Genomic DNA, 27,909 nt, shown 5'->3' on the forward strand with positions numbered 1-27,909 from the left:
ATCTCTATGGAGCTGATGTAATTGCTAAGCGCAATTATCTAGCTAAAGGCTTAATGAAAGATATTGCCCTGATGTTACAGCTAATGGGGTAACTGGTAGGAGGTTTATGGAGAATATGTTTAACTTTCACCTTTGGTCATGAGAACGTTCCGTGTGTAGATAAACCATTTACCATTAAATAGGAATGGATGATATGGAAGAAACCATAAGAAACAATTATTTATTTATTTTTTTCCCCCTCAGGTGAATTTTTGGATAGAATCCGACAGAAGAAGCATCGAAATATTACAGTGCTTGACCTAGGTTGTGGAAAAGGTGGAGACCTCCTAAAGTGGAAGAAAGGCAGAATAGATAAAATTGTTTGTACAGGTATGAAAGAATTACAGGTATTATACTGTAATACCAGCTGATGCTGGTTCTACTTGTAATTGGAGGTGAGCCGGCATTATAAAACCCGGGGTGTCAGCTGTAACCTGTAACTTGCCTACCATGGGCCTCACTATCGACCACTCCGCGCTGACTGAGTTAATACCCTGCAATACATCAGTATTGGGTAGTATCAGAGGTATTATCATGAAGAAGCAATCGGATGATTACTTGTTCATGTCCCATGGTGGAAGTAGTAAAAAAGTAAAGAAAATGTTATTCACTAAAATAATAAAAATGCCCAAAATCCCCATTTACACAAAAAATTACATGTAAAAAAGTCAAAATCATAACAAGATCTCCACACATATCGTATCACTGCATCTGTAACGACCCATAGAATAAAAAATCATTATTGAACTCGCTTGATGAACCTTAAACTTTTAAAATCCCACCAAAAATTATGATCTCATACCAGAAAAAAATGTAATTAAAAGTAAATTAAAAAAAAAATTCTACCAGAATGATACTGGTGCAAAGTACTACATGTCCCACAGAAAACAAGCCATCAGCCAGCTCCATAGACAAATAATAAGTGTCCTGTCACATGGAAGACCGTGATGAAAAAATTATAGATTATTCCCCATATTGGGTTTTATTGTTAGAAAGTTAGTAAAACTTAAGAAAAAATATCTAAGTATGGTATCTATTGACCCATAGAATAAAAACAATATCTTTTTTAGGCTATACGGTGAACGCCAAAAAAAAATAAAATAAAAATTCAGTGACTTAATTAATGCTTTTCTACTCCCCCCACCAAAAAAAAATTAGTATGTTTTTAACAATAGGGCATACCAACCCCAAAATGGTATCACTAGAAAATACATCTCATCCCGCAAATTGCCCACACATGGCACCACTATTGGAAAAACTGGGTACAAAAGGGTGCCAGTAAGGAAACTAAAATTCACAAAGTTCTGTAGGACAAAACTGCAGGGCGCATCCATAGTAACATCCACATGTGGGTTAGATGGCTTTCCTCTTTTGGAAATTTGTAAATTTTAGGGCTAAATGATGTATTGTCCACAAAATTAGACCATTCTAAATTTCATCTTCACTTTGTTTTAATTACTATACAGCTCTCAAAGGGTTAAAAATCTTCCTAAAATCTGTTCTTTTGGGAAGCTGTCAAACGTCCTATAAGAATTTAACCCCTTAAGGAACTGGCCCTTTTTACGTTTTTTCATTTCCATTTTTCACTCCGCAACTTCAAAAATCCATAACTTTTTTAAATTTTTCCATGTAAAGAGCTCTGTGACGGCTTATTTTCTGCACTTCATAGTGATGGTATTTAATATTCCATGCCGTGTACTGGGAAGCCGGAAAAAAATCAAAATGCAGCAAAAATGGTGGGGAAAAAACGTATTTGCGCGGGTTTCTTGTGAGCTTGGATTTTATAGCTTTCACTGTGTGCCCAAATGACATGTCTACTTTATTCTTTGGGTCAGTACGATCATGGGGATAACAAATTCGTACAGGTTTCAATGTTTTCAAACATTTACAAAAATTAAAACCTCCTGTACAAAAAATATTTTGGGTAGGGTTTTGCCATCTTCTGCTGCTAATAACTTCGTTATACGCAGCTGCGGGTGGTGTCTTTTTTTTGCGACTTGATGACTTTTTCATTGCTATTATTTTTAGAACTGCACAAACAATACCTAATGTGTTTATCATTTTGACTGGTTTTTTAGATTTGTATAGGGGGTGATTTGCATTTTTTTTTTTTTCTTTTTCATTAACCCTAGGTTGTCTGATCGATCCTACCATATACTGCCATAGCACAATGTAATAAATGGGTTAGAACGAGACGGCCTTCGGAAGACCCAAGGCTGTCATATCAACGGATCGCCGCACCCCGATGACGTCACGGGGAGCGTTGATCTTCGGCAAGATGGCAATCTTTTTGAAGTCGCTGGCTGCGATTGGCGGGATAACACCCGCGATTGCGGGTGTTACCGGTAAGTCTTTGCTGCGATATGCAGCAAAGGCTTATCGGCTATATAGAGGGCTCAGCCCGTGAGCCATCTCCATGAGTCCGCACCTGACGCGCAGTTGAGATATGGGAAATGTTAGTAACTAATTTCTTTAAAAAAATTTCAACATATCAACCAAAATTTACTAATAACATGAAGTACAATGTTTCATGAAAAACATTGTCAAAATCACTTTGCTACCGTAAGTTAAAGTGTTCAGTTTTAACCATATAAAGCAGCACATCTCAGATTACAAAATAAAGGCACTGCCTTAACTTACAAACTGGCTGCTTCTTGAAGGGGTTAAAATGCAAATTTAGCAGACTAAAATATTTTAGACTTTTTTCATATTTTAATCTATTTCATTTTCTACATCGCTGTTATTTCTATGCCCTCTGTTGTATGCATCCTGGATCATCTAGGATTTCCGGAATACAATCGCTACTCAAATATTCCTTACAATTACTGGGAATCCCTGCACCTGTCTTATTGTTTTATTTTCCCCCATGAAGCCAAACTGCCTTCCCCTGCTAGTAACTCACCATGAAATACCCCTCGCTGCTGTCTGTGGGACTTTGTCTCTGTGGTGATACAGGACCTCTTAATTTTGGTCCTCTTGTAGCTGCACATACAACAGTGTAGGGGAGATTTATCAAGGCTTGTAAGTCATTTGGGGCACGGCCAGGAGCTGCGCCACCTCAAAGTGTGGATTACCCTACTCCTGTGCACTAGCTATATTGATTGCCAGTTCCTGGCGCATGTCCTAGCGCAATTCTATGCCAGACAGCAATCTGATCTGGCTTTTTTGTATCCAACACAACCAAAGAAGTGCGGAGAACATCAAGTGCTGGCACACGAGGCCCCTGTGCTTTCTTAATTTCCCCAATGTATTAACCTGCCCTCAAAGGTGCGTTCACATTGCGTTTTGAAATGCAATACAATAGCTGAGGACAGGCGATTTGGCTAATTACTATGGGCCACATTTATTAAAGCGTTTGCTCCAATTTTCTTTCTGACACTGAAAAGAACTTGCGAACGGCTTGCACTTTTATAAAGTGTCTGTGTCAGTTTTGTGTCAATGCCGCACTGTACAGAACGGTGTGCACCTAAAGGGGTGTTCGTGCTTTGTCAGAGTTTGCTGCACATTTATCACAATTCTGTCTGTGCCACAATTTTGCAGCAAGAACAAAGTGCACAAAAAAAAATGGCGCACACTTCCGAGCAGTGCAGGCTGCACTAGTTATGATAAATGTGACCCATTTTGTTAAGAAAATGCAAATGTTACCACAATGCGTTTACCTAACATTAACATTCAGTTAACATTGTGTTTACAAAATAGTGTTAATGCAAAGTAATTATACAAATCTCTCCACAGTTGTTGTATTGCATTTCAAAACCCAATGTAAATGCCACATATGAACATGTAGATGTGCTTATGCCCTGGTCAGTGTGGCACAGCATCAACTTTAAGCCAGATGGGAACTGCCTGTGTCATGATAGTTGTAATATAGCTGTAGTTAGCAATGGTCCAGGAAAGCCATTATTGTGTAGCAGCATGGGGCCATTGTGATCCCTCTTTATGTATCCTTTCTGAAATTTTTGATTCGATATTGAAATAGGAATTGCTCCATTTGCTGCAGATGCACAGTCAGTTCCTTCATGAATATCCATTTATGTGTAATTACTTTGTGTCTTTTCAGATTTGTGTTACTTCTCTATGTCCTCTAATTTATTAGAAGCTGTTCTGTTCTGCAGGTAGAAAAGATAAAGCACGTTTTTCAGCCTTTTGCTTTTTTTTTCCTGTAAAAATCTTTCATTGTTTATGTGAGACCACAGAGAATATTAATTATATCTGGATGGGATTTTCACACCTTACCACAGCAAACTGCGTCCATTGTTCCAAGTCCTAATCACATCTCGCACTAATTAACTATAGAAGTGGAACCGGCTATTATGACTGAACACATGCTGGTGTCCTAGTGCTTATTGTATATTTATTTATTTTTTTTAAATCTTTTTACAGATATAGCAGAAGTGTCTGTCCAGCAGTGTGAACAGCGGTATTCTGATATGAAGGCACGCAACCGCCGGGAATTTATTTTTGATGCAGAGTTTGTGACGGCAGATTCTTCAAAGGTATAGCTTGTGTTCATCACAAAAGGGTTTAAGGACATTCAATTTAGGCTGTGTTCACACGTTTCAAATCCAGGCTGAAACGCAATTCCAACGTAACTGGGTGGTGCTTGACCTGATTGCATTAGTGTTTCTGCTAAAATGCATGCGATCGGGAATGAGCACCATGTGTTTTGCATGTAAACAATGCAATACATGGTGCTAGTTACTGATCTCAGTGGAAACGCATACTCGATTGGGCTACACTCCTCCCTGAATTATTTGAAATTGTGTTTCAAAATGCAATTCAACCCACATGTGAAGTGAGGTTGTTTTGGATTGCACCATAAAACCTGTGAGTGCCCATGAAGAAAATTCGCACAGACTTAACTACATCACCGGTTGAAGAATTCTCTAATTCTAGAACTACAGAGTATTTAGGATGCTTAGGAGAAGGTGCTCCCCTAGGGACTACGCTTGGTTGTGATTGGCTTATCTTAATTTGCACATATTTCTGAATATTGGAATAAACAATGAAGAATAAATAACATGTGATATATACTGTACATACACATCTACTTTACATGATGATAGATGGAGAACTTATTGTGCTTTTCAAAGGCCTTGAAGTGATCCTTGTAGTTGGTCTCTCTGAGGTCATACCATGCAGACACCATCCTGATTAGGTGCAGAATATGATACTGAGTTATGTCCATAACAAAAGTTAATGACAATCCACCATCAAAATAGAGCATGGCTAAACTAGGGACACCTACTCATAGATCCAGGCACTGTGACTGTGGTAATCTTCATATTTGATATCCACGGCCTCTTTCTTTTGATAATCAACTTTTACATTTTATGCCAACAAGTCTTACAGGTTTACAGAGCCCAGACATACTGCAGATTAACAGGCCCCCTCCGCTTCTGCTCCCTCTACCTAATGTAATCTTGCCGAAGCACAGGAATTTTCATCAAAAGGTGGACTCGGTGTACTAGCCTCTGAATCTGCAGCACGGAGGGGCTCTGGCCAGTAGCCTTACAAGCTCATTAGCATAATTGTAAAAGTTCATTTTAAAAGGAGGCAGTCATGGTTAACAAAGAAGATTATCACAGTCAATGTGCCTGGATTTATAAGTGTCCCTGGTTTATCCATGATGTATTTTGATGATAGATTTCCTTTAACTCCTTGAATAACTTCACTAGAAAAATGGTTATATCCATAACAAGGTCTTTTGGCCTGACAAGGTAAACCACACTCTTAATACCTTGTAAGGCATGTCATGTCAGTCTGTGTTATGTATCCTTAGTGTCAAAATACACATAAACGTCATCACTCCGGTGACACCTCCCCTGTCCATAGAGCAGCTTAGGGCTGGCACCGTAATTTAGGCAAAATATTGGACGTGTGTGCGCACCATGCCCGGGTGGCGTCAATGGGGACCGATATCCGGCAGCAAAAGGTGCGGTTGGTTATTGGTCTCCATTATGTTCATGTGAATGAGTCCTTATCTGAATTGGCATTTTTTTTTTTTTTTGTTTTTGTTGCCTGTTTATTCTGATCTAACATTACATAAGACCTGTCACAATACCTGCTGGTAAAGGGTAACAATACTCCCATATTGCCTAAAATTAGCTTCCAGTGAGACTCTGTACCTTAATTGCAACAATTTTTATGATATGCAAATTAGCCTTCTTGATTCTTATCTCCTGGGTTTGACTCTTCTCCTCTCCGGTGCGGCCAGTGAATCCACACTTTACTATTGAATTGCGGTTTGAAGCCAATTCAATCATACAGGCAATGTGTTATAGTGGTAACGTGCACCATGTGTTTTGCATGTGGTTGTACTTATTGATCGCATTGGGTTAAGCCCCTCCCCATTGTAATTTAATTGCATTTAAAAACACTGTTCAAAATTAAAATGTGAACACAGACTTGGGTTCTTTTGTTGCCTCACACTATTATACAAACTGATAACAATTTGCCAGTCCTGAATTTCTGTACAAATTGTGTTACATTATCTTCACATGAGGGCTCTGGGGTAATTGCTGGGAAGGAGTTCATGTTTTTCTGCCTCATTGTGCCAGGATGTACTCCTGTGTACTTCTTTTTTTAGGGGGACCATCTTGCCTGTCAGTGCCTTTAATTAGTTTGTGTGTGTGTGAATTAAAGCTTATTTAGACCCCATGCAGTTAGTCAGATGAGAATTTCCTGTATATGAGATGTCTGCCCCTTTGTTGTTCTGTTTTTCCGTGTAGGCAGCGTGCAGCCAAGGTTAGGCACAGCATGCAGCCAGGATTTTGCAGAAAGACCTCTCCGAAAATACAAAGATTCCTTTCAAATTCGTTTGGCGTTTGAGTTTTTATGGAAAAAATACAATGTTGTATTGCCTGTACTTTCTCAAATCCCTGTAGATGTACAGAATCTTTAAAGCAATATGACATCCTCCTTAAATGCAGCTTTTGTTTTTTTGTTTTTTTTCATGTGATTTATTCCAGGAGCTTCTTTCTGAGAAGTTGAAGGATCCAGACACCACCTTTGACATTTGCAGCTGTCAATTTGTTTATCATTACTCATTTGAGACATTTGAGCAGGCTGACATGATGCTGAGAAATGCCTGCGAACGACTCTGCCCGGGAGGCTATTTCATCGGCACAACTCCAGATGGCTTTGAGCTGGTGTAAGTGTTCTTGATCCCTTTTATTGCTACTTAAAATTCTCTGAAAAATGAGCTGTCTGTTTCATTACACTGCCAAATACTGACATAGCGGACATCCTCTTGTGACAGCCCTGGCAGCTAGTGCAAGTTTTGTTTATCTGCACTTAGTCTATAACATGAGAAGATGAGTTGATGGACATGGGTAATGAGAAACTGGTATTGGTCACTTTAATTGTTAGTCATTTGCAGGAAATTTGAGTTATTACTTAGATTTTAAATTTTTATTTCTGAAAAGTCTTTTCAGTAACAAAACAATAAGTAACAACAGTTAGATGCTAGAAGTTTTACTCCATTCTTTCTCCTCCATGTACAGTTTTTGTTTTTTAATGTATAGCTCACACTTTTTATATAAAGGATTTATTCTGTGCTGCTCACAATACCATCTGTAAGGCTGCGTCCAACCAGAAAGGAGAGGGGCTTGGCCTGATCGAAAATGCGTTTCAGCTGTTTCGCTAGCAGATGTTTCGCTAGCAGTCCGTTCGTAATGCAACTCTAGCGCACAGGGGGCAGACCTCGGCTCGATCGCATATGCGTTATCGGGAGCGGGTTATCAATGTCGTGCATTTCCCTGGAAACGCATATTTGATTGGCCGAGGCCTGCTGGCGGAAAGTGTGACCGCGGCCTTACTGTTCGCATGTGTTTCGTTTGAAACACATAATCAATCGGGCCAAGCCAGTCCCTGTTCCTTTAGGATTGCTCAAATCAAGCAAAATGTGTGAACACGGCCTCAACCGTAAGACCTGAGTTTCATCTCCTGCCACCGAGTCCCATCAGAGGAATTATATCTTGCTTTTTGAAGTATAAAAAAGGAAAAAGCAAAAAAAGGAAACGGTTCACCGTGGGAGGTTGTGTTGTTTCCAGGTGCCAAACGGTCAGGTGCACGGAATCCCCTAAAAGACGCTGGTCCGGATTTCCAGTGTACTAAATACTTGTAGCAAGAAGGGAAGAAGAACGGGTGGCCGGGATCCAGCATCCAAAAGTACATGCCCGTGTTTGGTTAAAACTTCATCCAAATTTTAATCTTCATCGTTAAAAAAATCACACACATTGGTGGAAAACATAGACACAAAAAATATAACAAAAAAAGCACGAGACAAAAGAAAAAAAAAAAGCAGAGGTAACGCCTTTCGGACTATAACATCTTAGTCCTTAGTCATAGTCATTCAGGTATGACTAAGATGTTATAGCCCAAAAGCGTTACCTCTGCTTTTTTTTTTCTTTTGTCTCGTGCTTTTTTGTTATATTTTTTGTGTCTGTTTTCCACCAATGTGTGTGAATTTTTTTAACGATGAAGATTAAAATTTGGATGAAGTTTTAACCAAACACGGGCATGTACTTTTGGATGCTGGATCCCCGACACCCGTTCTTCTTCCCTTCTTGCTACAAATATCTTGCTTTTTGTTCGCCACCTTTTTAAAGCTTTTTTTTTCAGTTTGTAGAGCTGCATGAGGGCTTGCTTTTTGTGGGACTAGTAAGGAAAAGGAGGAATTAGGAGTGGGGAGTTTTATATTTTAGGTTTTGGTTTTAGTGCTTTCACTGTGCAGTCCACATCCCCTTTATTCTTTGGGTCAGGATAACAACAGTAAAGTTATATTTAAAAAAAAAAAAAAATTATATATATTTTGCCTTATTCTGACACCTCTAATTGTTAATCGACTTTGTATACAGCTTGCTGGAAGAGGCTTTTTTTTTGAAGAAGAAGAATAATTATTGATTTAGGTGGTGCCCATAACTCCAGGATGCTTTACACTCAAAAAATGGTTCACACTCAGTCTAAAAACAAGCCAGTACAAAATGCCAACCAAATTAGACTAAAGTGGAAAACGCTGTTTGTGTGGGCTCACAATTTGTATATTGGCTATATTTTTTAAAAAAATTTTGGGAAACCTACAACTATCAAAAAAAAAAAAAAATTTTATTTCCTCCGCATTACATAATTCACTTATTCAGCTACTATTTCACTGGTATCTACATATTTATATGGTGGATAACTCAAGTTTATTTTTAAATGTGTTCTATAGAAAGGAGGGTGATTATTTTAGACATATCTGTTTTATAAACTATGATCTATGTGATCATTTAATCACGTATACAGTATAATGCAGTATATACAGACAATCTGCATACCTAAATGCTTTTACAAGTCTCCAGGTTTTCTGCAGCCTCTTCAGACCTTCACAAGGGGGGAGCTGCTCTCTTGCTTCCATTTCTCAGAAAGTTTGCTTTTTTGTTTTATGTGAAAGGTTAATGGTCAGTGATCAGAGTTGTCTAAAATAGAGTGGAAACTCGCCACTCTGGTACATGATTAGAGATGAGTTTCGGTACAGGTCCAGGGTTCCAGTGAGACCTGCGCGACATGGATATATTGCTGGATTGGCAGGCCGTGCAGCCATATTGGCAAATTGATGCCCCTAGCAACCAGCCATGGCTGTGACTGGCCAGGGGTGTCCGCTCATCTATATTCATGATCAAACAGTTGCATCCTCTTTTCCACAGATGTCTGATGATGATGATCATTTGTTGCATAATAATATACATTTATTTATATAGCACCCACACACTGAGAAGCTTGTTGTTCTTCTAAGTATTTTATTATGTTATTTTAACATAAAACCATATTTTTATTTCTCTTTACAGGAAGCGCCTTGAAGCTTCTGATACAAATTCATTTGGAAATGATGTATATAGTGTGACATTTCAAGAAAAGGGGCATTACCCGCTCTTCGGATGCAAATATGACTTTAAATTGGAAGGCGTAGTTAATGTCCCGGAATTTCTTGTGTACTTTCCAGTTCTGGTAGAGTAAGTATACAGACCTTTAATTTAAAAAATAATTTGCAGGCTGAGCAAGTTTTTTTTGTGGTCTTTGACCTTGCAGTTACCAGACACGACACCTAGGGAAGGGACTCCAGGCATCACAATGATATGATACAAGGATTTGTTTCTTCCCTGCAAAACAGCAATGCCTAACTGTAATTATTCTGTGCTTTATAACCCGGGCACCCCTGTGTGTTTAAGCCCCAAAGAAAGTGTTTTATTCTAACCAGCTATTATTTGCACTACTAAATGCACTTGGTGCCAGCTATATTTTTTTTCTATTTGGGAAGGCCTTTATTTCCTTCTTTTGTACAATCTCCATGAAGATGTTGTCCTAAAATAAACATTTATCTATTGGAAGTAGTAGAGAAAACTGAACCAATTAACTCTTGTTTTGCGTATGTCTGTTTTAAAATCCAATTCCTGTATTCCCTGTTCTGTCTCTTATTTCTGGGCATTCTGTTGTGTGATTTCCCTTTTGTCTCTGTCTTTATAGGCAATCTGCCATCAGTTTTGACTGTAATTAACTGCAGACAGTGCTAGGTATAGGCCATGGATAGCTGTGTAACTATTCCTTTGTGATTGTATGTAGCAGCAGGGCTGTGAAAAAGTGCAGGGTGGCTATTACAGCCTGAAGAGATTTCTACTCTTTGCATTATATTCCTTTTATATTCTATAATAATATACACAAATGTATGTCTATACATCTCTCCAGTAACAGTACCTAACACTGTTTGCAGTTCTGTATGTCCAAAACTACTGGAATATTCAATGTATGACATAGTTTCACTTGACTATAGTAAAGTTACTATGGCCCTTTTGATTTTGGCCCTGGACTTTGCTACTATTTTTTTTTTTGTGTTTGGTTTAAAATACTTCTATGTTCTATTCTGAGTAGCACTTTTGAGTTTACCTTTAGATGAAAGGGCTTACGGTAATATATTTCCATGGACTACCCTTGTCGAAGATGGTTTTATGTCAAAGTGCTGTATTGTTTTTACTTCCTTTTAATGCTCTATATATTTTCTAAATATTCAATTGTAACGATGGCTTGAATGTAGAAGTTTGTAGTTTTGCAAGTGTCCATAAGGTGTCACTGTGCTTGTTCTAAACTAAACCATAGCCGCTGACAATATGCATGTGATGGGTTTGAAGTTTGGGAGCGTGGGAGGAAGTAATGCATCTATTTATTTTGCAGAATGGCCAAGAAATATAACATGAAACTAATTTACAAGAGGACCTTTCAGGAATTTTTTGAAGAGAAGGTTAAAAATGAGGAACAGAAAATGTTGCTGAGAAGAATGCAGGCTTTAGAGGTAATGTGTTACGCTAGACAATATTCTCAGCGATCTCATGTATATGGTTAGATTAGCAAAGTATAATATGAAGAACTCAGGGTTGCATTCAAATGAAGGCCCAAGGAATGTGATGAGGAGAAAATTTTTCTCATTCATTTCCAGATTTGTCAGGGAAAGGAGACCTTGGCTATAATCTGTATGTTCGCTGCTGGAGATAATGCAGTATAAAGCTAATGGCAGGTGATTCAACAATGTAATCTCATCCCTGCCACCATGTGCATGATTATTCAGATTCGCACTGCGGACCACCTTCTGTTTGATTACCCCCCAATTGAAAACTATTTTAAAATAACTTGAAATGTGATACAGAAATGATCAGACTGAAGTCTCCAATACACATTGAAGATTGGCAGATGCGCCAGTTTGATGGTTTAGCTGGATGTATAATGTATATGGGACCTCCAAACTCCAATATCCAAGTTAAAGCAAAAAACCCCACAGAAAGATGACATGGATTTACAGATTGTTCACTACACAGAAGATAGGTGTGCCAATAGAGTTTCCAGTATATTTCTGTATCAATTCCTCCTGTTTACTTCCAGTGGATGGAAATCTGTCCATGGTCATGTAATGGAGACGTTGGTGCATGAGCTGTTATTATCACAGGGCTAATATTACACTCTGTGATATAATGACCCGTGCGCTTGCGTGTCCATCACAATACCATAGGCAGGTATTTATCCACTGAAAGTAAACATAGAAGGACAGCAAGCAGAGATCTTAAACGGTGAGGAATTGATACAGAAATTATTAAGGAAAATATTAGCGCTCCTATCTTCTGCATAGTGAACAATCTGTGAATTCATGTAATCTTTCTGTGTTTTTATTTTTTTGCCCTAACTTGGATACATAAGAGGACAGCAAGCAGAGATGTAGAAAATGTTCAGTTTTCCAATATACAAACAATATCAATTATTTGCTGAAAGTGGACAACCCCTTTAAGTTAGACCTAAATAATTAGAGCATAATAAAAAATATTTTTTCAAAATCAATATTCATCTTGTAAACCAACTAATATTTTATTACCTTAAATTATTTACACATGACATAAGCTAATTCTAGAAAGGACATTTCATACACTGCCTGAAGGAGGTTGGTGTTAATCTTAGGAGTGTTCATCTTAGGCCTCATTCCCACAACAGTGTGCTTGACCGGACCGGATCCTGGATGAGCACAGGGTCGGGAGGGGTGAGCACTCTTCACCCCTCATCCCTCTATAGGCAGTGAGCGGGAGCCATAGAGGTCTATGGGGGCCATGATCTGGTCACAAATCATGCGACTAGATCACTGCCCACAGTACAGCCATATGAATGACCCTTATTATGATTCTTTTCCAACCCTGTGACACCCTACAGGGCCCGGGTTAGCATACGACAGCGCACTGGAGGTTAGGAGTGGTGAGCACGGCTGTAAGTGCAGGGAAAGAGAAAGCAGGCTATCTTTTCCCTATGCACGGTACAGGTCCACACGTGTGCGCGTGCCATAGCAGTCTATGGGGACAAAGTTTGTGGTTGGATATATGTCCCCACAACGGTTGTGTGAAAGTAGCCTCATTTTTATACAACCTTCACAGTGTGATGTGGAATCTCATAAAATATAGAAAATAATCATTGTTTACTGTCCTGGATTATAGGTTGGGCCTTATTCCTCCTAACATGTTTCTTTAAAAAGTTTACGACTTAACAAACAACTGGGCAGATAAAAAGATGACGCCCAGTTGTAAATTTCTCCATGCATTTGTAGTAGGAATAAAACGGCAATGGCAGAATACATAGAAAAGGTGCTTCATGGGGAATACAGGCATTTACTGAAATAGACCCCCTAAGACGAACTTGCCACAGAGAATGAGCTCAAAAAGTGCATTTATATTTTCCTTTCAGCAATATCCTCCAGCGCCTAACTCTAGTCTAGTATCGAATGATGAAGAGGATTATGAACACGCTAGAAATGTAAAGGAAAGTGGTAAAGCTAAGCTGCCGCTGGTAAGTGCTTCATCTGTCTAAGGGGTGGACAACTTTATAAAGAGAAGCCTCACCTCCTCACTTTTATTTCTTTCAGGGCACGTTAAGCAAATCTGAATGGGATGCTACAAGTAAGTTAATCTCAAATCCTTTTTCTTTTTTTCCCTTTTGTATCTCAACTAGTTTCAAGTTTCTGAGGTAAAACTGATCTAGTTGTCCAAGGAAACCAATCAGAGCTCAGCTTTAATTTAAAGAACAGCTGTGGGAATATGAAAGCAGAGCTCTGGTTGGTTGCCATGGCCAACTAGAATAGTTCTGCTCTAAGAGACTTATGATAAATCTCCCCCCAAAAAGTGTGCATAGTTCCATCAGGCTTTAGTCATGTAAATAGATCTCTATCTATTCATGGCTAATAGATATTGGGAAACCTTTTAACCCCTTAAGGACGCAGCCATTTTACAGCTTAAGGCTCAGCCCGATTTTTTGGATTCTGACTTGCTTCGCTTTATATGGTTATAACTTTTGAACACTGTTACTTATCAAAACGATTCTGAGATTGTTTTTTCCCCACATGTTGTACTTCATTTTAGTGGTAAATTTTGGCTGAGAAGTTTTGCGTTTATTTACAAAAAAAAGAAAATATGATAAATTTTTTGAAAAATTTGCCATTTTCGAAATTCTAAATCATTGCGTTTTCAGGCAGATAGATTTACCAGCTAAATAAGTTGCTGAATAACATTTCCCATTTGTCTACTTTACATTTTCATAATTTCTGAAATATCTGGATAATTTATTTTGACGTCACGCGGCTTACAAATAGATTATCGCTTTTCCGGATTTTCAGAATTGACTATTTTGGGGATAAATACAGTTTTGAATGAAATTTTACATATTTAGCATCAAAACCCCCTATATAATCTACCCATTTTCAAATCTGCACCCCTCAAGCTATCAGAAACAGCTTTTACGAAGATTGTTAACCCCTTGAGATCTTCATAGTAATTGAATCAAAATGGAGGTGAAATTTAGAATGGTCATATTGTTCCCTTATACGTTCATTTAGCACCAAAATTTACACATTTCCAAAATATAAAAAGAGAAAACCCACCATACAATTTGTTCTGCAATTTCTCCTGAGTACAAAGACCCCCCACATGTGGCCGTTACTTGTTTTATGGGGGCACAGCGAGGCGCAGAAGGGAAGGAGGGCGCTGCAGCTGCCAGGATTTTAGTTTCCTCATTGGCCCCTTTTGAAGGCTATAAAATTTTCGCTTTTTCGTTATTGGGGCCATGTGACGGCATTTTTTTTGCGGGATGAGATGCTTTTTCCATTGTTACCATTTTGGGGTTGGTATCACCTATTGTTGAAAATTTAGGAACTTTTTTTGAGGGCAGGAGTAGAAAAGCATCAATTCTGTACTGGATTTTTGACTTTTTTTTTTTTTTGGTGTTCACCGTATAGACTAATAATCATGTTATCTTTATTCTATGGGTTGATACGATTACGGGGATACCAGACATGAATATATTTTCTTACGTTTTACTAAATTTGTCAAACAAAACCCTAATGTGGGGAAAAATCTATAATTTTTGTATTGCCATCTTCCAAGTGGCATAACTTTGTTACGTTTTTGGCTACGGAGCTGGTTGATGGCTTGTTTTTTGCGGGACATGTTGTACTTTGCACCAGTATCATGTCTGAGTACATATGGTTTTTTGGTCGCATTTTATATCATTTTTTGTGGGATTGAAAAGGTAAAAATCATAATTTTTGGAGGGTTTATAACAGTTTTTTTTTACGGCGTTTATCGTGGGGGTTCAATAATGATTTACTTTTATTCTACGGGTTGTTACGGACGCGGTGATACTATATATGTGGGGTTTGTGTTATGATTTAGACTTTTTTTTTGAGTTATATGTCTCTTTATATGTTTTGGGGGTTTGGGGCATTTTTAGTGATTTATGACTTTATTTTTTTATTGAATAACTTTTTTTTTTACTTTTTCACTTTTATACCATGGGATATGAACAAGCAATCTTCTGATTGCTTCTTCATGATAATATTCTGCAATACTGATGTATTGCAGAGTATTATCAGTGTCAGCCTATGCACTTGCATAGGCTGGCACTTTGCCAGTAAGATGACGTCACAGACGCCATCTTACTGGCAATTCTTGCTAGTAACTCTGGGGTCCAGATCGGACCCCAGAGTTACTATAGCAACGATCGGCGCCCCCCGAAAACGGTTCGGGGGGGCCGATCGTGGGGGAAAGACCCCCCAGATACTTGTTAGATGCCGCGGTCGCGCTGACCGCGGCATCTAACGGGTTAAGCACCCGCGATCGGAGACAACTCCGATCGCGGGTGTTACACTGGGGTGCCGGCTATTAGTTACAGCCGGCACCCCGTGTTTCCCGATGCCGGTTCGGCTCTGATCCAGAGCCGAGCCGGCATAGGAGCCGTGGCGGATATATCCGCCACTGAGCGCTAAGTCACTGCGCTCCGTGGCGGATATATCCGCCGCGGAGCGTGAAGGGGTTAATAAGACTTGTGGGAGATGGGATTACAAGGGCTTCTTTATGGACAAAAACATTATTCTGTATCTTTTGGGTGAAGAACAGTTTTTTAAGCTGTGGGCTGAATAAATAGGGCACAGTTACTTACCCGGTCCACGGATTTCACCGAAAGTGCATTGTCCGAATCCAATGCACTGTGCCGCGATTCACTAAGATATCCTGCACGTGTCGCTTCCCCGCTCAAGTCTGACGGAGTTCACCTTCTATTTTGTGGTGCGTGTCAGTGCATTGTCTTGCTACATAATTTGAGTCTTGAATCCCGCGCTCAGTCATATTCAGCTCCAATTTGCGCCGCATGGAAGCCAGGGCAGCTGCGCCACAATTCGATCGCCTGCCACACAATCCTAGCGTAGACATCTGTTAAATACCTGTCAAAGCTGCACAAATCCCAAAAACTGAGAACAGTCCGGCGAACGTGTGATCCGCGACCCTAAGGCTACATTCACACTACTGTATGGAGGACGTATATACGTCCTCCATAGACAGCAATGGGTGCACGGTCCCCTACCGGAGCGGTGCAGCGCAGCACACGTGCGGCACCGTACCGCTCCGTACCCGGGAAAAAGATAGGACCTGTCCTATCTTTTCCCGTGATGGGGTGTGCCATGCATCTCTATGGAGAGGGGCGGGGGTGAGCTGCGCTCAACTCCTCCTCCTCTCCCCGTGCACTGCCGTTGCCTGCTATGGTACGGGCGGGCAACGGCAGTGTGAATGTAGCCTTAGTTAGTAAGCCCCAATGTATCTACTCTATGGCTGTATGAAGGGAAGCAGAAGATTTGGAGCTCTATCGGTGTATATTAAGTTAAGATAAATCCTCCTATAATCTGGCATAGTTGATCCAGACGACGGACAAAACCATTCCATAAGGCAGTTTGCCTCTAGTGAGGATACTATGTTTTCCAGAACATTTCCCTAAATTAGGTGGTATTTTTGATTTCTTCACAAGTATACAATATTGGTGGAAATATCAGGTGCAGCAGAGAATTGAAGATGTGTCCTTCTCCTCCTACAACTAATTTTTGATGTTGGAGAAATGTTTTCCAAATAGGGACCATATGTTCACGGGCGGACTGACGATGTAATCAGCTGGGAAGGTTTTTGGTCGGACCACTGGTCCCCCCCCCCCTTCCCTGGTCTAGCAGCGATTTGAAACAAAAATGAGGGCGTTATGCTTCAGCTACAGATGCAGATGGTGCATTTACTTTTGCAAACCATAAGCTAGGTCTTCAAATGCATAAAACTGCTGATCCCTGGAACCTAGGAACACAAATCCAGTGTCATGTTAAACAGAAGACTGTCCCCCATTTAGTTTAATGTCAAGATTGTGTTTGAATTGTTATATATTGGAAATAGAAAGCTGTTCACAATGCACACAATTTTACCTACCTCTACAGAATTTTGGCTTTGTTGGCCTTTTTTCAGAGAATATGAATGTTTATATATAATATCTCTATCTGCATTTGTGATGGGGGTTAAGTCTCCTACATAATTTCCTTTTCTTCAATATCCTAACATTTTTTTGCTAATAATAATTTACCACAGCATTTAAGAAAAAATGGCTGATTAACTTAGGGCCAGCCTTGTACTGCAGCCCCATGTTCCATGTCTGGCTGCCGGCCACAAGTATATATATTTCCAAAACGTCCTCCATGACGGCCCACTTGGAGGATGCCCCTTGACCTCTGTAGGGACAGGAAGCAGAGAGGTTAAAAGCCTCCCCCCCGCATCCTCCCGCCAGTGTCTTCCTGTCCCTACAGAGGGCAGGTAGAGAGGGTCTCTCTCTCCTCCAAGTGGGGGGGGAGGGACGTTTGTTCCTGTGCAAGAGAGCACTTACCTGGGGTTACGCCGACCTATTGCAGGTCGTAGTTCCCCTCCGGATCGGGGCCGCGGCTGGACTCTTCCCCGGGGGCTCCTCCCTGGCTCTAGGTGGATCCGGATCTTCCGTCTTCACCCGCGGCCGAGCAGGGCTTACGCGAGGACGCGCGGCGCCTGGGGGAACTTCCGTTCCCAGGCGTCCTTTGCGCTCCGTGACGACTTCCGGCCGCGACCGGAAGTAGGCCGAATCGTCACGGAGGACTGCTGTACCGCTGTACCGCCACCTGCATGGGGGATGGGCTCCCCGATAAGGTATTTTAACGAGGTGGGTTGCTAGTTTTGGCGTTCACTCGTAGTGTTACAGTGTACTGTGGTTGTGCCGTCCCAGACTTCCTTACTATGGCTGATGAGGCAGACTTGGGCCTACTCCACCCTTCTGGTCACGTAAGTGGTGCTGTATGGCATGGTCTTATGGTATCTATGATACATATTGAACCCCAAGTTAGTTAAATTTCCTCACCTTTCCCCCTTAGGATAAAGAACAAGGGTCTAAGGGGAAAGGCAAAGAGGACAGACCTGAGAGGTCTGAGAAATCCAGCAAGTCCGACCGTCCTATCAAGAGTAGGACCCCTGCTAGGAAATGTAATATGTGCCTCCAGGTTTTGCCCGAATCATATGTAAAACCTATATGCAGACCATGTATTGATGAATTTATGCGGTCTGAAAAAGTTTCTTTCATGGATGAGTTAAAATCCTTTATTGAAGATAAAGTGACAGCATCTGTGGCGTCAGCTACACAAAAAGATCCTCCTCCTAAAAAACCTAGACTGGCGGACATCTCTTCATCAGATGAAGAAATCTACGATTCAGAGGGTCCGTCTTGTTCCCTGGCAGATACTGAGGAGCAAGATTCCCAGGACTTCAGTCAGAGATTGGATTCTCGTCACCTGTTCCAGATAGATGATCTGGATAACCTCTTGAAGGCAATCCGCGAAACTTTGAATATCGAAGAAGAAGTTCCCTGTATGTCTCGGGAGGACGAGTTGTTCGGGGGCCTAAGGGCTAAAAAACAACGTGTTTTTCCGGTTAACGAAACCTTGAAAGGGTTGATTACAGAGGAATGGAAAGACCCAGAGAAGAAGATCCTAACCTCTAAGAGCTTTAAGAGACGCCTCGTCTTTGATCAAGAGGTCTCTAAAGTTTGGGACTCCGTTCCGAAAGTAGATGTACAGGTGACAAAGGTGGTCAAAAAAACAGACCTTCCCTTCGAGGACTCCGCTCAGCTCAGGGATCCTATGGACCGAAAATCTGACGCGCTTCTTAAAAAAGCCTGGGAGACGTCGATGCTTAGCTTAAAATCTAACATATCAGCTACATCAGTTGCAAGGACCCTCTACTTCTGGCTGAACGAGCTGGAATCACATATTAGAGAAGGTACCCCCAGAGCATCCTTACTGGACAGCATTCCGCTCCTAAGATCCGCCACGGCATTCTTAGCAGATGCCTCCGCCGAGGGAGTCCGCTTCGCTGCAAAGGAAGGAGCATTAACAAACGCAGCAAGAAGAGCCTTATGGCTGAAACAGTGGGGCGGCGATATACGATCAAAATCAAAACTCTGCAGCATCCCGTTCACAGGAGATTTCGTTTTCGGTCCTGAATTAGACAACATCCTAGAAAAAGCCTCTGATAAGAAGAAGGGGTTTCCAGAAAACAAGACATCCTCCAGGAAACCTTCCTTTCGTCCCTTCAAGAACCCTAAAGATTCCTTTCGCGGGAAAGGTAAACAGGGGCGCTGGAGCTACCCTAAGGGAGGCAGAGGTAGGGGGTTTCTGTTCTCCAATCCCCCAGACAACTCGGGGGGAAAGAAGCAATGACGCCAGAGTGGGGGGGCGTCTTCTACAGTTCATCACTCAGTGGACAAATATCACCTCAAATCCTTGGGTCTTGAACATCATCAGTTCCGGTTACAAAATAGAATTCAGCACCTACCCCCCCTCAAGATTTGTCTCGCCATCATCCTATACTTCTCCTTCTACCCATTTTCTTATTTGGCAGGAAGTATCATCCCTTATTCAATCCGGAGTGGTGATTCCAGTTCCGCAGGACCAAGAAAAGTCGGGCTTCTACTCTCCACTATTCCTGGTCAAGAAACCAAACGGGTCGAACAGGCTGATTATAAATCTGAAATCCCTAAACAACTTCATCACTTACAGGAGATTTCATATGGAATCGGTAAGATCCGCTACTCAGCTTATATATACCGACCACTATATGTGCACGATAGACCTTCGGGACGCCTACTACCACATTCCTATTCACCACTCCTCTCAAAAGTTCCTCAGATTTTCAGTCTTCTCTCCAGAGGGTTCTATCCTCCACTTTCAATTCCGGGCTCTACCCTTTGGTATTTCTTCAGCTCCGAGAGTTTTTACAAAAGTCATGGTGGAGGTTGTTGCTTTCCTGAGGCTACAGAGGGTGTCTATTGTACCATATTTAGACGACCTTCTGATTATAGGGAAGAACAGATCAGATCTTATCACAGCAAGAGATTTTACCATGAGAAAACTCTCAGATCTGGGGTGGATAATCAACACCCAAAAATCCGATCTGTCTCCCTCCACTCACAAGAAGTTCCTAGGGGTAATGTTGAACTCTACTCTCATGATGTCCTTTCTCCCTCAGGAAAAAGCCGACGGGTTAAGACTCCAGATCCGCTCCTTCAGGAGGAAGACCTCCATTACAATCAGAGGAGCAATGAAAATCCTGGGTCTCCTCACGGCCTGCATTTCATCCGTAGCTTGGAGCCAGAGCCATTGTCGCACTCTGCAAAGCTGGATTCTCCGTTCTTGGAACCGGAGAACCTCGGGATTGGACAGGAAAATCATCATTCCATCCTCGGTAAAAAGAGATCTGCAATGGTGGTTGGGAACAAAACATCTGGAGAAAGGGGTTGCCTGGCACTGCCTTCCGTGTCTGACCATCACGACCGATGCAAGCAGCCTAGGCTGGGGAGCAGTCTTCCCTTCGCATTACGCCCAGGGACCCTGGACCCCTTCACTTGCAAAGAAACCTTCAAACTATCGGGAACTACGAGCCGTCTGGGAAGCCTTAAAATCCAACCCTCTTCTAGTGAAGAATCGACATGTCCATATCCTAACAGACAACACTACGGTGGTGTCTTACCTAAGGCGACAAGGAGGTACGAGGTCAGTAGCTCTTTCCTCCCTGACTCGCACCATCTTTTTCTGGGCAGAAGAGAACCTACTATCTCTTTCCGCAACTCACTTAAGAGGAGTTTTGAATACGGAGGCAGACTTCCTCAGCAGGAGAGTGATTTCTCCCAACGAATGGTGCTTAAATCAGGAAATCTTCAGCCAGTTGACAGAGCTCTGGGGCACTCCGCAAGTCGACTTATTCGCCACAAGAGAGAATTCAATGTGTCATCTATACTTCTCTCTGGAGGCAAGGGAGCCGAAGGATCGACTAGACGCCTTCAGTCATCCTTGGACCGAACCTCTCTCCTACGCCTTTCCCCCTATTCCCTTGGTCGCAAGGGTCCTCAGGAAGATCCTTATGGACCAGGCAAGGGTAATACTCATCTGCCCGAACTGGCCAAAAAAGGGTTGGTACCCTTTGCTGACATCCCTGGCCATCCAACAACCTGTGATATTGCCTCCAAGGAAGGATCTTCTACGTCAGGGTCCTATCTTCCATCCAGACCCGGAGAAGCTACAATTGGCGGCGTGGATCCTGAGTCCGATTTTTTAAGATCACAGGGCCTCTCCAGAGCGGTGGTAACCACACTCAAGGCAAGTAGGAAAAAAGTTACTTTTAACATATATCACAAAATTTGGAAGAAATTTGTGTCTTTCTGTGGGGATAATCCTCCATCTCAACTCAACCCAAATATTTTCCAGATCCTGGACTTTCTTCAGAAGGGCCTGGAATTGGGCCTATCCACTAGCACCTTGAAGGTGCAGGTCTCGGCCCTGGGAGCCTTTTTCGATTTCCCCTTAGCGGACCACAGGTGGGTCAAGCGTTTTATCTCGGCCTCCTCCAGAATCAGACCTCAGGTTCTCAGGAGGACCCCTACGTGGGATCTCACCCTAGTGTTAGACGCTCTTTCCAGACCTCCTTTCGAACCTCTGGAGAGTTCTAACATTAAAAATTTAACGCTAAAAACTACTCTACTGATTGCTGTTACCACAGCCAAGAGGTTGGGGGAGCTCCAGGCTATTTCCATCAGGGAACCATATATGCGCATTCTTCCTGACTGTATTGTTCTTACTCTAGACCCCGGGTTCGTTCCCAAAGTGGTATCAGATTTCCACCGGAACCAGGAGATTACCCTCCCGTCCTTCTACGAAAATCCTTCTTCGAATGACGAAGCCTCATGGCATCTTCTAGACGTAAGAAGGGTTGTACTAGCTTATCTGCAGGCTACAGAACCCTGGCGCATTGATCATAACTTATTTATTCAATTCCAGGGGAAAAATAAGGGGAGAAAAGCTTCCAAGATCTCAATAGCAAGATGGCTTAAGTCGGCCATTTCCACATGCTATACCTTACAAGGGAAGGAAGTTCCTTCTAGTCTAAAGGCTCATTCCACCAGGGCTATGTCAGCCTCCTGGGCCGAAAGAAGAGGCGCATCACTTGAGCAGATCTGCAAAGCAGCCACCTGGGCGTCAACATCCACATTCATTAAACACTATCGTCTGGATTTACCAAGTTCGCAAGACCTCTCCTTCGGAAGGAAGGTTCTACAGGCAGTTATCCCACCCTAAGAGTTTCTACTAATCTGGTAGATCTCCAAGTGGGCCGTCATGGAGGACGTTTTGGAAATGGTGAATTAGTACTCACCGGTAATTCGGTTTCCATCTAGTCCTCCATGACGGCCTATATATTTCCCTCCCTATGGTTTTGCTGTACCATAAGATGTATGTGAATATTTAACATACAAATAAAAAATTTTTTTGTTACCTTCCACCGGTGTAGTTATTTGGTAGACACTGGCGGGAGGATGCGGGGGGGAGGCTTTTAACCTCTCTGCTTCCTGTCCCTACAGAGGTCAAGGGGCATCCTCCAAGTGGGCCGTCATGGAGGACTAGATGGAAACCGAATTACCGGTGAGTACTAATTCACCATTTTCCTAGCCTCTTGCTGTGGGATGGAATGAAAAGCCACATAATTATGCTGTGAAGTACTTGCATGCAGTTCTACATTTTACAATAACTACTTCCAGGTTTAATACAGGCTCTTAATTTTTGAAGAGTTTTCTTAAGTGGCTCTCCTGTATGTGATGCGGATGCTACAGATGAATATATACACCTGCATGTGCTTCACTTCTGCTCTGGATGTACATGTGTGTGACCTGTATGAATCTCCTAGATACTGTGCTCTCTAATGTCAATTTTTGTTTTTATCTTGCAGGTATATATTTATTATTCGCTTTTGAAAAACAGACTTGAATGAAAATACTTCAGATGAACATTTTTTTTTTTTTAATTTTGTGAATGTTGTGTATATACATTTTGTTACAGTGCCTGCGCATGTACTGGGAAATGTGCATGTATCTGTTCAAGAGCCAGATGTCTGTGACAGACTGGAGTGTAAATACAGAATGAAAAAATCAGTGGTATTTTTAACTGAAAACTCGTGTTTTTTTTTTCATCAGAAAATGCTCATTGAGGTTACAGAGATGTTTTGCATGCACAATGTTTTTTTTTTTTTTACTATAGGTGTGCAGCTAACCTTTAGTCATATCATTCTAACCATAATAGGTGGGCATCAGAGGGCAGCTAAGGGGTTATCTCCTCACCCACCCGTTACTTCCAAAGGCTCAGCAGTTTGACCCAGGTTTTTTTTTCTCTCCTATTGATCATGTTACAAGAAGACCCCTTTAAATCTGTACTATTTCCTATTGCAGAACACCTTTTGGTATATTTAGGGACGTTATACCTTCACTCAATTACCTTCAATTACAGCCTAATTTCCCACATGTTTAGTAAAAGTTTCAATGAACAACTTTGTTTTAATACAATTATTGTGTAATTTTTGTGTTTTCTATTTACTTTATGGAGCATGTAATAATAATCTTTATTTATAGAACGCCATCAAATTCCAGGAAAAACCTACCAATTTCAGCTTTAGGTTACCTGCACATGAAAGTGGAAAGAGGCCAGTATGTTGGTCCAATCCCATGGACTGCACACCATGCACAGGAAGGGACTCCTTGCATCATATTTTTTTCTGATGCAAGGCCTCCCATCCTGTGCAGTTTGTGGGATCAGACCAGGATCCAGGGGCTGCACATGTTCTTGTACAGGTAGTCTTAGTCATAAAACAAATTTATAACAAAAATGTATATGTAGCATAGTAGGAATACATGGAGTCAGTTAGCAAAGGTTTGATTATTCTGTACAGACTTTCATGTTGGGGCTCTTTCAAATGATGGTACAGCACACTGAAAAATAAAAATTACTGTAACCAGAAATGTCCACTTATCTGTTGTAAATGAAAAAGGAGCATCTGACTTTCTCCCATCCAGGTCTTTGAGACCAAAAAAAATGATCCGTGTCAGACTTAAAATAGTTTACCTGCAAAACAGATGGGAAGCCTAATAGCAGTCTCAATGATGCATTTATAATGTCAATGAGTCATTATACAGGCAGTCCCCGGGTTACATACAAGATAGGGTCTGGAGGTTTGTTCTTAAGTTGAATTTGTATGTAAGTCGAAACTGTATATTTTATAATGGAAGTTCTAGACAATTTTTTTTCTTTTGCCCCAGTGACAATTGGAGTTTCAAAATTTTTGGTGTAATTGGACCAAGAATTATCAATAAAGCTTCATTACAGACACCTTACAGCTGATTGTTGCAGCTTGGGACTATAGTAAAGCATCCAGAGAGCTTCACCAGAGGTCACAGTGGGCAGAGGGGTCTGTCTGTAACTATGGGTTGTCTGTAAGTCGGGTGTCCTTAAGTAGGGGACCGTCTGTATACAATAAATACGACATAACATATATTTGATATACTTTGCCTTCACCTCTCTGAATCTGATTCTACAGACTTCCCATGTCAGTAAAGCTGTGATGTCTATACAGTGCACTACATGCATGAGCGTATAGGTTATGAACAATGTTACTGTTGTTAAAGGACACTTGTTGACAAGCGTATAAGATATATCCTGATTCTCATTCTGTTAGTTACTGTATAGCGCATTTTTATTTTGTCACTAATTCAAGTGCTATACAGACACTGTACATGCAAGGACAGCTGGGCAATTTCAGGTCTGAATTATGGATATGGCTCAACTCCCGTCTTTTATATAATCCAATATATTTAATAGCGTTATATAACTTGCATATTTGCTTCAAAGCAAAGAAATTTATTGCAGTTTGTCTGAATTGTGACTGAGCATGCACAAAAGAGGGAATTGTGTACAATGTGGAGTTCTGGTATTAGTGTCTAAATGCAGGAAAGTCTCCAGACTTCTTCTGAGAAAATAAAGGAAGACAAACTAAGACATGGGATGGAAACAAAAAATGTACCGTATTTTTCGGACTAGAAGGCGCACCTTCAATAAATGCCTGCTAAAACGTCTAGGTTCATATATAAGACGCACCTGATTATAAGGCTGTATGACCAGCAGATTGCAGACCTGTGCACAGTTCAAGGCAGCTGTTGTCTGTAAGTACGGTTCATATATAAGGCGCACCTATGATTTCTGAGAGAATCAAAGGATTTTTTGTCTGCCTTATAGTCCAAAAAATACGGTACATTGCTTTAGGGTTAAACGATATACATATGATAGAAATGTTACTGATGTGATACAGCTAAAACCAGAAGTTTCACTGTACAAAAAGACACATTTGCATGTGAAATTGCATAAAAAAATCAGAACAGTCCTTTCCGGTTTTAGGTAAACTAGGATTACCAAAACGATTTATTTTTGCAATATGGCGCAATAATAAGAGAGGGAAAATTGTAACACCTTAACCGTATGTGCCATATCTGTACATCACATGTCTATTAACCAGTTCGCGACCGCCCGCCATGTATTCACGGCGGTGGTTGGGTCGCGCTGCATGGAGAGGGCTCACGGGCTGAGTCCTCTCCACAGCCGGTAAGTCTTTGCTGCATATTCCAGCAAAGGCTTACCGGTAACATCCGCGATCAGTGCTAGCACCGATCGCGGGTGTTATCACAGCGATGGTGCCGGCAGCCTCAAAAAGATAGCGGCGCATGGGCGCCGCCATCTTACCTGAGATCGCCGCTCCCCGTGACGTCATCGGGGAGCGGTGATCAGTCTCCATGGTAGCCTCGGGTCTTCGGAAGACCCGAGGCTATTTCGTTTTAACCCCTTCATTACAATGTGCTGATAGCACATTGTAATGAATAAGGAGGAAAATCCCCATATACTGCCATACTGTAGTATGGAAGGGGCCTTACTCTACAAGCTACAGACCAGGCCTTTATATAGGGATAAGTACTATGTGTGTTATAACTCAGATGTAGAAGGGCTGACAGTGTTTGTTTTGGCTATTATGTAGCAGAGATTTAGTGTGTCATTGTGTGTTATATGGATCTCCTCGTCTCTCTTTTTCTGTATGTCAGATACTGGTAGAATGTTCAGAAGCTAAATAAAAGTGTATATAGATCTGCATCCTAATTATCTAAGCACATTGTAAGCACACAGCATCTATGTTATAGCACAAAGGGATCATAATGTGTCTGCTTAGAGAGTCCCCGCCCACACTCTGGAATTTTGCTCGGTTTTATTGCAGTTTTAACGGTTAAGGACCGGGCCCTTTCCTATTTTTTCATGTTCATTTTTCACTCCCCACTTTCAAGAATCTATAACTTTTTTATTTTTACACATAAAGAGCTGTGTGATGGCTTGTTTTCTGTGTAACAAATTGCACTTCATATTGATGGTATTAAATATTCCATGTCATATACTCGGAAGTATATTTTTAGAATTTTTAGGTTTTTTTATTATAATTTTTTTTTAAACTTTTTTTTATTTTTACTTTTACTATTTTTCAGACTCCCTAGGGTACTCTAACCCTAGGTAGTCTGATTCATCCTATCATATACTGCCATACTACTGTACTCACAGTAATGTTTAGTCGAGGGTACACTAACAAAACAAACTGCTTTTGTACACCAATACAATGACCCCCTGTATTGTTCCTCTATATGCCTGAAAACTATTACAGTCTGCATAGACAGTGATTTAATTTTATGAACAAATTCATGTTCTTCCAGCACAGCCAGAGGCCTCCAGCTTCCTGATTGACAAGGGATCTGCTTTCTCTTCAGCTAAGTCAACTTGTCTCTGCTACATCATTCCCACCTCCTTCAGTAATGAGAGAGAGGCTGGCAGTGTGCATCACTGAAGAGGAATTAGCTCTTTTATTCACCGTATCCTCAGGAATTCTCTTCAGCTAGTCAGAGGCAGCCTGAGGGAGGGGGGAAATGAGCTGTAGGCGCAACTGAGCTTGAAGAACCTGAATATGCCATGACTCCACTGAAGGAAAGCCGATGATCATACTCACTGGGGGTTATTTGTATAGATCAGGGGTCAGGAACCTTTTTGGCTGAGAGAGCCATGAACGCCACATATTTTAAAATGTTATTCCGGAAGAGCCGTACAATATGCACATGCCCCCGAGGAGATAGGAGTGTCATGGGTGCCCCTGCGATCTACGTCTCAGATCGCAGGCACACCCGTGCCCCTCTCTGTGGCGACGCCCCTTTCAGAGCTCACTCACGTCTCCATGTGCCTGCTCCCGTCCTGGCTGCGCATGCCACTTTCTTGGTTCCCCGCTGGATCTTAGTTCTTCATGGATATGAGGAAGCTTCTGTTGACCCCGGACCTGTTCTTGATCTGCCAGCCCTGACCTCTTGCTCCGTCCCCTACCTCGCATCATTGCCACCTGCTTTGACCGCCTGCCTGTTGCTGAACACAAGACTTTCTAGTGATCCTGTACCTCAACCTTGGCTGCCACCGCAGACAAGTCGTGCCTGTGGAACGACCAGGTGGTACCTTACTGCAGCAAGACCATCCTACTTTGCGGCGGGCTCTCGTGAAGACCAGGTGCCACTTAGATTCCGGTCCAAGGTGTCTGCTTACATCATCGTCCA

General features: G+C 41.5%; 2 protein-coding genes across 3 annotated transcripts in view; both read left to right on the forward strand.

Moving 5' to 3' along the window:
- Positions 1-25,196, forward strand: part of RNMT (RNA guanine-7 methyltransferase) — a 37,420-nt gene extending 12,224 nt beyond the window's left edge. For both annotated transcript variants that reach the window (XM_072152283.1, XM_072152284.1), the window contains 8 exons: positions 244-369; positions 4,423-4,535; positions 7,011-7,192; positions 9,870-10,034; positions 11,248-11,365; positions 13,288-13,389; positions 13,466-13,499; positions 23,190-25,196. In XM_072152283.1, coding sequence (XP_072008384.1) covers positions 244-369; positions 4,423-4,535; positions 7,011-7,192; positions 9,870-10,034; positions 11,248-11,365; positions 13,288-13,389; positions 13,466-13,499; positions 23,190-23,227 — 878 coding nt within the window. In that variant the 3' untranslated portion in view covers positions 23,228-25,196. The remainder of the gene's footprint in view (positions 1-243; positions 370-4,422; positions 4,536-7,010; positions 7,193-9,869; positions 10,035-11,247; positions 11,366-13,287; positions 13,390-13,465; positions 13,500-23,189) is intronic.
- On the forward strand, positions 19,643-22,850 carry LOC140132896 (uncharacterized). The gene is made up of 2 exons (XM_072152282.1): positions 19,643-21,587; positions 21,828-22,850. Exons 1-2 carry the CDS (start codon positions 20,675-20,677, stop codon positions 22,541-22,543), a joined length of 1,629 nt encoding a protein of 542 aa, XP_072008383.1. The 5' UTR covers positions 19,643-20,674; the 3' UTR covers positions 22,544-22,850.
- Positions 25,197-27,909: the final 2,713 nt, after the last annotated feature.

The sequence above is a fragment of the Engystomops pustulosus genome, chromosome 5, assembly GCF_040894005.1.
Source record: "Engystomops pustulosus chromosome 5, aEngPut4.maternal, whole genome shotgun sequence".
NCBI classification, from domain to species: Eukaryota; Metazoa; Chordata; class Amphibia; order Anura; family Leptodactylidae; genus Engystomops; species Engystomops pustulosus.